Source organism: Nicotiana attenuata, unplaced genomic scaffold, assembly GCF_001879085.1.
Source record: "Nicotiana attenuata strain UT unplaced genomic scaffold, NIATTr2, whole genome shotgun sequence".
Lineage (NCBI taxonomy): Eukaryota > Viridiplantae > Streptophyta > Magnoliopsida > Solanales > Solanaceae > Nicotiana > Nicotiana attenuata.
Genome location: NW_017670393.1, coordinates 610,780 through 621,889, shown reverse-complemented (window position 1 = coordinate 621,889; position 11,110 = coordinate 610,780). Strand labels below are relative to the sequence as shown.

Here is an 11,110-nt window from a genome sequence, read left to right as displayed (position 1 = left end):
AATTAACTAGTTTTGTGACTAAATTCAGATCTCTCTTTTGATCATTTCCTCGAACTCTTCTTCCCCCAACTAAAACATCAAAAAGAAAACAAACACATATAACATCTACATAAAGCAAAGTGCAGAGATATGTCTGGTCTGATAGATATTTGGACAAGTGAATTTGCAAAGTTGCAGAACAAGGTGGGTCAAAGTCAAGGTGCTGAACCCATTTTCTCAAAAGGGTCGAATCCAAAAACTGAATTAATTGGTGAAAACCATGAGATTAAGAAAAGAAATTGGAGTTCCCACTCTGTTGTAAGGAAATTTGAGTCACTTAAAAAGTTGAATTGCTACTCTGAAGCTTCAATTTCTTTGATTTTTTTTTTTTGCTGTTATCTTTATTTCTCTTTTAAATTTTTGATTTTGTGATGAGCTGAGATAGCTTTGCAGCTTTTCAATTAATTTCCACCACCTTGATGCTTGTGGGGGTGAAATGTATAGTTTTAATTTGGTTTCTATCTAAGTTTGTCTATTAATCCTTAAATGCTATTCACTCTAACTTAAACGAGCTATGTGTTTGTTGAAATTTTGTTGCTTTCAACTGCTGTAATAACATTTTTAGGATAATAAGTTGGTTAGTTTAAGGATGAATTTCAATTTTAAATTTCAAGTTAGTTGAGATATTTTAGGTTTTTTGAATTTTAAATTATTTGGACTTTTTGTTCCAATTTGGCTATTTAAAGCCTTTTTATGCTTAATAAAATTATTGAGAGACATTTTCAATCAATATTTTTAATCTTTTTTTACTGCCCATCTTTTAAAAAACCCAACAGTGTTTGATATATTCACTAACCTATAAACTTCAAATCTTAGCTTCGCTTGTTACGATATCAATTGGTACATGGAGTTAACCACCTCACGATAGGTTCACCTATTAAAGAGAAATTTACACGGAATTGTCAGTAAGAAGTTACATATTAGTACCAACTTACTAACTTAGAAAACGAAGCAAGTTATGTGCTACAACAGGTTTACACTAATAATAAAAGAAGATCTAATTATTGTTAGAGTTCAATGATTGTTGGGGTCCAAGTCAAGGTCTTCATCCATTCTTTAATAAAATGTGTTAGGTAAAGGCTACTTCTAATACTAAAGACTCACATTTTGCAACAAAAAGGTTGTTGATCTTCAAATCATATTACTTTCTCATCATGGCTGAAATTCTTTACGGGCTTGCTGCTGAAATCTTGAAAAACTTGGGTTCTCTTGCAGCCCAAGAAGTAGGATCAATTTGTGGACTAAGCGATGAACTTAGCAAGCTTTCTGGTACAGTTTCTTCAATCCAAGCTGTACTAATTGACGCGGAGGAGCAGCAGCAGAGTAGCCATGAGGTGAGGGATTGGATAAGGAAACTTAAAACAGTTTTCTTTGAGGCTGATGATCTCTTGGATGACTTTGCTACTGAAGTGACACATCGAAAATTGGTGAGTAAGGTAAGCATCTTCTTCTCAAAGTCAAATCCTGTGCTTTATAATGTTAAGATAAGTAAGCGTCTCAAGGCCATTCGAGAAAAACTAGATGTAATTGCAAAAGGTAAGGCCTACTTAAACCTTATTGAAAAGAGGCAACCTTTGCTTCTTGAGTCTAATTTGGATAGAGAGACTTATTCATTTGTGCCCGATGGAGAAGTCATTGGAAGGAATGATGATAGAACGAAAATTCTCGATTTTCTTATGAATTCTGAGGTAAATGAGAATGTTGCGGTTATATGAATAGTTGGCCTTGGTGGACTAGGAAAGACCACTCTCACGCAATCGGTGTATAATAGTGAAATGGTTCAGGAAAGATTTGATAAAAGATTGTGGGTTTGTGTTTCAGATGTTTTTGAAGTGAAAGTGATTGCAGAAAAAATCGTCGAATCTGCAGGAGGGGAGAAGGCTAATTACCTTCAACTAGATGCTGTGCAAAACCAGCTTCGAGAAATGCTTGATGGGAAGAAATACCTACTGGTGCTCGATGATGTGTGGAACGAAGATGCCTTGAAATGGTCGAGATTGAAAAATATGTTGATCGGTGGAGCCAAGGGAAGTAAGATTTTAGTAACTACTCGTTCAGTTGTAGTTGCGGAAGTTTCAGGTAGCGTTCGCCAACATAAATTAGGGGACCTCTCAAAAGAAGAGGCATGGGCATTGTTTGAAAAAATGGCGTTTGAATGTGCCAAAGAGAGTGAAAATTCGAGTTTGGTGGAAATAGGAAAGGAAATTTTGAAAAAGTGTGGAGGAGTTCCTCTTGCAATAAGGTCAATAGGAAGCCTACTACGCCTAAAAAGAACGGAGGATGAGTGGATATATTTCAAGAATCAAGATTTGTCAAGTATCACACGAGGAGGCGACAGTGTCATGGCCATTTTGAGATTGAGCTATAATCACCTTCCTCACCATCTAAAGATATGCTTCGCATATTGTTCCCTCTTTCCAAAGGATTTCCGAATTGACAGAGTTGATTTGATTGATATGTGGATCGCTCAAGGCTTTATTCAATCAACTACTAGCAACAGAGACAATGTGGAGGACGTTGCAAATTCATATTTTGTGGATTTGTTAAGAAGGTCATTCTTTCAAGAAACTGAAGAAAAATCATTTCCGCAATTTTACAAAATGCACGATCTTATTCATGATCTTGCGAAAGAAGTTGCGGATAGGGAGTTCTTCTGTATCACTAAAACAGAAGATACAGAGATTGTCCCAGAACAAGCGCTCCATGCTTCTTGTTTATTCCAGATTAATGGTTCATTGGCATTTCCCGAACCCTTCTATGCGAAGCATATGAAGTTGCGGACATTTATTTACCTAAATGGGTCTCCATACAGTGTTATGAGCAATTCAACGTTAGAGAGAATGCTTGCAAGTTTTGAATGTTTACGCGTTCTGCATCTATGTCACCTGCAGATAAAAATTTTGCCTCAATCTTTAGGTGCACTGAAGCATCTAAGATATCTTGCTATTTCCTCTAGAAGCATTGTTACTTTACCAAATTCCATCACGAAGCTGCATAATCTACAAGTTTTAAAGTTGGTTAATTGCATTAAACTCAAAAAATTGCCAAGAGATATATGGAGATTGGTGAGTCTTCGAAGTTTGATATGTTCGTGGTGCCAATCATTAACCCATATTCCACCAGGACTTTGGCAGTTGGCAAGTGTCACGCATCTGGATTTTGATGGTTGCGGTTCATTGGAAGATATGCCACCTGGAATTGGCCAATTGACATCTCTACGGACATTGACAAGTTTTGTTGTAGGCAAAGAAAGTTGTATATCTGGTTTGGCAAGTGACAAGTTGGATGAATTAAAGAGCCTTGCTGATCTCAGAAATAGATTACACATTAAGTTCATGGGACGAGCCTGTGCAATTGGAGAAAGAATACCTACCGATGTAGTGAAAAGAATAAAACATCTTCAGAAGCTGTTCGTAGAGTTCGAATTTGGAAATCAAGAGGATGATACTGGAGCTGATCTGATAATGTTGGAGGCCCTGCAGCCGCACCAAAACATTGAAAGCTTGCAAATAGAAAATTATAGTGGATCAAGGTTCCCAAGTTGGTTGATGGTTGATAATCTTGGCCTTTTGTTACCCAAGCTTGTTTATCTAAATATCAGAGATTGTCATAAATGCCAAAAGCTCCCACCATTATGGCGACTGCCTTCTCTCGAAGATCTTGTACTCCAATGGAATCTTGGCGTCGTGGAGAGCATAGAAGGTGATGATGATAAATTCATGCTACCATCAAATTCTCCTACATATGAGTGCTACTTCCCTTCCCTAAAACAACTTTATTTGGGGATAATAAGCGAGAAGATATTGAAGCAAATTCTTTGCCCACCTCCTCATCCTTCTCCTCTTCTCAATGTAAATAGCTTGAGTCTATTTTCTATCTATGCCAGAGGATTCGTTCAAGTGTCTCACTTCGCTCCAATCCTTGTTTATTAGTAACTGCAGAAATCTGGTCTCTCTATCCAGATGTCTAACTCATCTCACTTCCCTTGAGTTTTTATGCATAGAGAATTGCCCTCTGCTTGATTTGTCGAACGAAGAGGCAATGCAATTTGATGTCCCAGGGAATTTATCTTTCAGTGTTAACATGCTTGACAAGCTAATGTCGCTTCCAGTTTGGCTCCAACATTTCTCGGGTACTTTGAAGTCTATAGTGATTCGGGATGTCCTAACTTCACAACAATACCTGAATGGATAGGCGACCTCATTGCCCTTAATCGATTGGAAATTGATGTTTCACCTATGTTGACATCCTTTCCAGAAGGCATGCGATCTCTCGCAGCGTTGCAAGTGCTAATTGTTACAAGATGTTCATCAAGTCTGAAGCAAAGATGCGAGAAGGAAGTAGGAGAGGACTGGCCTAAGATTGCTCACATCCTAAGAGTTGACATAAAAGAAGAGGCTTGGTAACCGGCTGCAAGTTGAGGTAATTATCTTTTTACTGCGTTTGGGTTGATTTTTCTCGTTGTCTCATAATGTGTTGTTTTGTACTGTATGTAACATTGTACTGTATTGTGTTGTTGAAGGCTTGAAGCAATGTATGGATAGAAGGATAGGTAAGCATGAGTTTGCGCAAAAAGGCGGGTGAAGGTCAAGGTGCTGAACACCATTTTCTCAAAAGGTTCGAACCCGAAAAATGAATTGGTTGGTGAAAAGTGAAAAACATGAGTTTAAGGAAGGAAGTTGGAGTTTCCACTCTGTTCTTGAGAGATTTTAGTCACTTAAGAAGTGGCCAATTCTGCAGAATTACTACTCTGGGGATTCAATTTCCATGATTCTTGATTGTGTTAGCCCTTGAAGTAAAGTGGACAGTGGACACTGCTTTATTACACTTTAATTTCTTTTTCTTTTCTTTTTTTTTTTTGGCTGTTTTCTTCATATATGTTAGTTTTTACTTCCATGATGAGCTGAGACTTGAGACAATTTTCAGTTTATTGGGTAAAAATTTCTCTTTTGCTGTTAATGCTACACTGTCTCGTTCCATCTTCTTGTGCCGGGGTCTATCGGAAATAGCCTCTCTACTCCTCCGGAGTAGGGGTAAGGTCTGCGTACACACTAACCTCCCCAGACCCCACTTTGGGATTTCACTGGGTTGTTGTTGTTATTGTTGTTGGGTAAAAATTTGGTGACTAAATTCAGATCTCTCTTTTAGTCACATTGCCTCAACTCTTCTTTCCCCCAACTAAAACCTTGCATACTATTAAGGCATAGCTAATACATAAATCTAAACCGAAACCCCATCTAGATTCTAGTGATTCCAACTCCATATGAGAAGTTTTATGTTGTTCAGAATCTGAGAAAGGTACATAAAGAAGTCATAAACAAGAAAAGGATAGCTCAGTTCTGGGAAAAAGAAGATTCTTTTATTGTGACGGTATACTGAAAAAGGGGTGACATCAATAGTTGAAGATCAATAATGAAAAGTGTGGTGATTTTGAAGTTTAGAAGTCCAAACAAAAACTGCATAACCTTTTCCAGGTATCTGAATTTTCAAAATGCATGGAACGCTTCTCGGAAATTCAATGTGAACGGCGCTTGCACATGGGTTAGTCGATCATAAGGGTCGGGAATTCCCGACCTTCTAGCCTTGGTTTACTAGACATGTGAAAATCAGCAAGTAACTAATCACAGTCTCTTTAAAAAATATATTAAAAGAAGTACACATAATTGATTTCGAGCCCAGAAAATCAAATGAGTTATGGCAGAATCTCAGACTCGAATTCATAAAGTTTAAATCATAAATCCCCTCAATATATCATCTCCATTAGCACCAAATGAATTATTCCATTCTTCCAATACTTACCTTCTTAAGTAAAATTAATTCTAAAGACCCGTTTGTCCATTAACTCTAAATACTTACCTTCTCCGCTTTCGAATTATTTTTTTTCAAAATTGTATTTGTCCATAAAATTTTGTAAGTTTTTGACAAAAAATTCGAAGATGAATTTTTCAAAATAAATCACTTTTTAAAAAATTTAAGAAATTTTTTTTCCCCATTAACAAAACTGTAACATTTTTTCAAGTAAAATACATGTACAAACATAATTTCAGTTTCCAAATACCATTTTTCAACTTAACTACAAATATTACTTTTTTTTCAAAAATTCTGATTTTTTATGTCCTACTAAACTTCCCTGCCATCTCCATTTCTGTCCTTCACCATATAAAGTTTGAGGTAAAACATTTTCAGTGAACTGCTGAAGATGCCAAAACCACAATGTTATTCTTGGATATTGACCCAAGTACATATATTAATTTTTAATTCATGCATTAAATAAGTAGAAATACAGAGAGAGAACTTTCTGAAAAGCATAAAACTTTAAAAGAAAATGGTGAACCACTATTCTAGACAAAGAGAAAAAAAGACAACAAGGCACATGGCAATTGGAGAAAAAGGCCAAAACCATTAATAATCTTTTTCACAGTTGACAAAACATAGTATTGTTACATCATTTCACCAAAAATTTATGTCCCATTCATCTCAGTTTCATCACCCCAAAAATACTCTCTGCTCAATGGTTTTTTGTTTTTTCTCTTTAACCTAATAATAATTCCAAGAATTACAGCTCATAAAATCACTCACTTTTTTTTTTCCACAAAAGAAAAATTCTTTTTCTTCTAGGAAGAAAATCTAATCAAGGAAAGAATCCACCTCAGAAATAGCTTTTGCCAGCCTTTATAATACAACAGCCGATCCCTTCAATAATCTGCAGCAAATATTTAAATCATAATATACCAACATAAGCAAGTGGCAATATTTAAAACCATAGTAAAGAATTAGTAAAGAATTAACTATCACTAGGGTGTGTTTGGTATGACAGAAAACATTCTCCGAAAAATATGTCTTTTTCCAGCGACCAAATACCAAAAAATATTTTCATTAAAATGGGAAAACAACTTTCTTGAAATAGTTTCTATATTTTGGAAAGTGAGAAAAAAAATTTTTTGAATTCCAAAAAATATTTTTTTCATACCAAACACACTTTAAGTCTAAGTACTTACCATCATGTTTCTTCGTTAAGTTCCTAGCAAACAGCAAACAAATGACTAGAAAACCAACTCCTGCTGCTCCTCCTAGTATTATAGCCACTGTCTTACCTGTGTTTTGGCCTGTCCCTACATTCATTGAACACAACTCTCATTACTATAAAAATATTGATAACAAATCTGTAAGTGATAGCACACAAATCTAAGGTAGACAAACATCTTGTTAACAGTGACATATTATTAAATCAATTTTACATGGTCCCTTTATTTATTCTAAGAGTCTTTTTTAATAATATGTACAAACTAATTTAATGAGGTAGACAGCTCAAAAAGTCCTTGAAGTGAGCCTTATTGTAACTGGTAAAGTTGTTGCCTCGTGATCAACAGATTGTGGGTTCCAGCCATCAAAATAGCCTCTTGCAAAAATGCTGAATAGGGCTGCATATGATATAGACCCTTGTGGTTCAAGCATTACTCGAACCCCGCGCATAGTGGGAGATTAATGCAACAGGCTGCCCTTGTTTTAGACAGCTCAAAAGTCCAAGAAAGACAAATCTTGATTAGGATGTTATAGAACTTGCAAAAACCAGAAACCATTGTCAATCTAATTAAAACAGACAGTCTGGTGTACAAAGTATTCCGCGTTCATGCAAGGTCTTAACAAGGACCGCACCTCAAGAGGTATGATGCAGGAAGCCTAACATGTGGCTAATTGCATGGCTCGAACCTGTGACCTATAGGTCACACGGAAACAAATTGACCATTGTTCTAAGGCTTCCCTACATTGTCAATCTAATTGAATGAACAAATTCAAGAAATCAAATAATTCAAGAAAATACCTGAAGAAGGAGATGGAGACCAATATGAAGAAGAAGATGATTTTTTAGGAGCCCCATTTGGATAATAACTAAAACTAACAAAGCACTTGTGTAGGAAAATTTGACCAGAAACTGAGCTACCACATTCAACTTGAGTTTTTTGGACAGCACTTTTAACACACTCAACACAATCAGATGAGCCTACATCCCCTTCACATTGTCCTACAACATAAACAGACTCATAACTAGTTGTGTAAAATCCATTGGTAGCACTAGCCATCCCATTTTCCAATGAAGAAAAAGCAGTGTCTCTTTTCTCTTCAAATCCACTCCCTTGAGCATTTTTACCACTACAAGTTTTATACAACATTTCCATTCCTGATATTTGAGGAAAACCAGAAACCTCATATAGCATATAACAGCCTAAAAGCTGAATTCTTGCTGCAACAGGAGTGCCACAAAGTTTGTCTATTAGTATTGGCAAACCACTAACACAGTTATAACACTCAACATTTGAAAGGTCACCTCTACATTGGAAAAGACCAGTTATTGTTGTTTGACTACTGCCTGTAGTAGTTTTGTAAAAATTTGACTTTGAAGATTGTGAAACTAGTGAGCCAAAAAGAGTTGAAAGTGCTTGTGAGTAAACACCAGATGGATCTGATAATGCTTGTTTTGCACAGCCTTTGTATACTAAATTAGTGTTTTCAGATGCAGATTCAGTTAGTGGAATGAGCTTGAAAATTGCAAGAATGACCAAGAAAAGAGTGAAAATACAAAAGGGTTTTTTGTGTAAGCCCATTTGTGGGAGATTCTTGAAATATTATAACATGGTTATTTTTTTTTTTTTTGCTCTTTTGAAGAAGATATTGAGAGAAAAGATTTCAGCTTGAAGGGTTTTTTTTGTTTTTGCTTGAGATATCAGGAAGGGATATGAAGGGCTGAGATGAGATTCTATTATTTGTTCTTGAAATCTGTTTTTCTTTTTTTCTGGAAAAAAAGAGTCTTGGTTTTTGTAGTGGTGTTTGGGATTCACTTTCTTTTTAGATGGCCTACTCTCCTGTCTATCTTTGGATGTGCAGAGCTGAGAAAAAAAGGGTATCTGTATCTCTACTAGTACACATGTATACTCTCAGTTCTTTTTATGTGACTGTGTTTGATGAAGTTCCAAATTTAAGAAAGAAATAAAGAAATACTGTTGAAATTTACGATTTAAAAATTGATAGATATTTGTATGGTTATAGATTATTTTAAGAAAAAAGACATTTCAGTGTACAAAGCATCCCGCATTCGTGCATGATCGGAGTAAGGGTTGCACTCCAAGGGTGTAATATAGACAGCCTACCCTTTTCTAATACAAGTATTAATGGTTGCTTCTATGGCTCGAATCCGTGACCTATAAACTATACTGAGATAATTTTACCGTTAATCCAAGGCTCCCATTTAAATTATTTTAGAAAGGATAAAGTAAGAGATCATAGTTAAATTCTTTTTAAATATAAAAATATTTTTTAATAGACTAAAAAGATAAGTGTGTCACGTAAAATAAGATAGATGAAGTATGTACAAGGACCATTTGATACTGTATTTTAACCTCTAAGTCATATTTTATTAACAGTGCCAAATGGGAAAAAATACTTTTTATTTAGAGACAGAATAAATTAGTATTATTGAAGAGAATGACAACAACAACAAAATGATACTCCCTCCGGTCCAGAATAAGTGATTTTTTGGATGTTTTTACACAGATTAAGAAATTCATCTTTTAGCATTAATTAGCAATGAAATTGATCATATTACCTTTACTATCTCACATAATTACTCCTAACACATACTCCAACACTATTTACTCCAAGGACAATGTAGGAAAAAAATAATTAATTCATTCTTGAAATCTGAAAAAATCACTTATTTTGGACCACAAAAAAAAGGCCCTCCGGTCCAAAATAAGTGATTTCTTTGGATATTTTCACACAAATTAAGAAATCCACCTTTTACCATCAATTAGCAATGGAATTGACCATATTAACCTTTACTATCTCACATAAACACTCCTAACACATATTTCAACACCATTTACTTCAAGGACAATGTAGGAAAAAAATAATTAATTCATTTTTGAAATCTGAAAAAATCACTTATTTTGGACCACAAAAAAAAGGCCAAAAAATCACTTATTTTGGACCGGAGATAGTATTAAACACCAAAAAAACAACTCATAAAGTGTAAGAAATATTCCCTAGGTAACAGAGAGGTGGGAGAGTGAGAGTAAAAATGAATTAACTGCACAAGTTTGACCAAAGTACATTTATTAAAAACACACCGTAAATTTCAAGGTTTTGAATTTTAAAAAATTTAATAGGTTTCTGGTATATTTGTTTTGTATTGGTTGTTTTGTTTTGATTGTCTGAAGTTGAACATTCTTTAATGGAGTTGAATAAAATATTGTGAATCAATGGTGCAAGTACTGAACTTCTTCATTGATAACATGAAATAGTTATGGCAACCAATCTTTATCATGTGATAACTGCACTATAGATTACTTGAAGGTGGCAAGATTTGAGAGATTTGCCTTTAATACTCATAAAATTGTCACAAGAATTAATTACACAAGTTAAATAGCACCAAAAGAGGAAAATGTCATTGATTTCTATTTAATTTGGGCTAGCTGAGAGGTATATTAAAGGTCATAATACACCTTCAGTTTATTTTTACCATATAACCCCAAATAATGATAGTATTTCAAAAAGTTTTGGGAAATAAATTGGGGAATGAATAATTAATGATAAAGATAAAACAAGAAAAAAAAAATTCTCTTGATTTGCTAAAAGGGACAAGTAAAACTGAAAATATATTTTTAGTATAGTGGACAAGTAAAAGTGAACGGAGGGAATATATACTATTAGGGGTAGTTTGGTATGTTAGATAAGCAATAATAATTTTGGGATAAAAATTTAGCACCGCCTTATCCCTTATTTGGTTACTGATCCTGGAATAAGTTATCCAATAACTAAAACTAGTATCGGGATAACTTATACATGTCTGGGGTGGAATAGTAATCTCGGGATAAATTATACTAGGATAAAGTAGTAAAATTGACAATACCTGGATTAATAAAATATACCAAATAGTCAATAAGAAATAATACCAGGATAACTAATTTCAGCATAATTAATCCTAGCATAATTAATCTCAGCATAACTTTTCTTCAAACCAAACAATCACTTAGTATAAAGGTTTATTTACGCTATCAGGTTATCTTTACGTATT

At 34.7% G+C, this 11,110-nt stretch overlaps 3 protein-coding genes across 4 annotated transcripts; 2 read left to right on the top strand and 1 right to left on the bottom strand.

Moving 5' to 3' along the window:
• Positions 1-683: 683 nt before the first annotated feature.
• Positions 684-1,990, top strand: LOC109238783 (putative disease resistance protein RGA1). Of its 2 annotated transcripts, none has more exons than XM_019405261.1 (2): positions 684-1,475; positions 1,909-1,990. In XM_019405261.1, exons 1-2 carry the CDS (start codon positions 1,194-1,196, stop codon positions 1,936-1,938), a joined length of 312 nt encoding a protein of 103 aa, XP_019260806.1. In that variant the 5' UTR covers positions 684-1,193; the 3' UTR covers positions 1,939-1,990. The 2 variants fall into 2 exon arrangements, with proteins under 2 accessions (XP_019260806.1, XP_019260807.1); XM_019405262.1 differs by having other exon boundaries at positions 1,861-1,946.
• On the top strand, positions 1,794-4,998 carry LOC109238782 (putative disease resistance protein RGA3). The gene is made up of 2 exons (XM_019405260.1): positions 1,794-4,461; positions 4,562-4,998. The coding sequence occupies exon 1, from the start codon at positions 1,815-1,817 to the stop codon at positions 3,969-3,971; it is 2,157 nt and encodes a 718-aa protein (XP_019260805.1). The 5' UTR covers positions 1,794-1,814; the 3' UTR covers positions 3,972-4,461; positions 4,562-4,998.
• A 1,421-nt stretch (positions 4,999-6,419) lies between these two features.
• On the bottom strand, positions 6,420-8,985 carry LOC109238781 (cysteine-rich repeat secretory protein 3-like). The gene is made up of 3 exons (XM_019405258.1): positions 7,862-8,985; positions 7,038-7,151; positions 6,420-6,742 (listed from the first exon to the last, which is right to left on the bottom strand). Exons 1-3 carry the CDS (start codon positions 8,640-8,642, stop codon positions 6,735-6,737), a joined length of 903 nt encoding a protein of 300 aa, XP_019260803.1. The 5' UTR covers positions 8,643-8,985; the 3' UTR covers positions 6,420-6,734.
• Positions 8,986-11,110: the final 2,125 nt, after the last annotated feature.

Coding starts and splice junctions, on each gene's coding strand:
- LOC109238782 (XM_019405260.1), top strand. CDS start 1,815: ATGGTTCAGGAAAGATTTGATAAAAGATTGTGGGTTTGTGTTTCAGAT.
- LOC109238781 (XM_019405258.1), bottom strand. CDS start 8,642: ATGGGCTTACACAAAAAACCCTTTTGTATTTTCACTCTTTTCTTGGTC. Junction 7,152..7,861: donor GTCTCCATCTCCTTCTTCAG/GTATTTTCTTGA, acceptor CAATGAATGTAG/GGACAGGCCAAAACACAGGT.
- LOC109238783 (XM_019405261.1), top strand. CDS start 1,194: ATGGCTGAAATTCTTTACGGGCTTGCTGCTGAAATCTTGAAAAACTTG. Junction 1,476..1,908: donor ATCGAAAATTGGTGAGTAAG/GTAAGCATCTTC, acceptor TCGAATCTGCAG/GAGGGGAGAAGGCTAATTAC.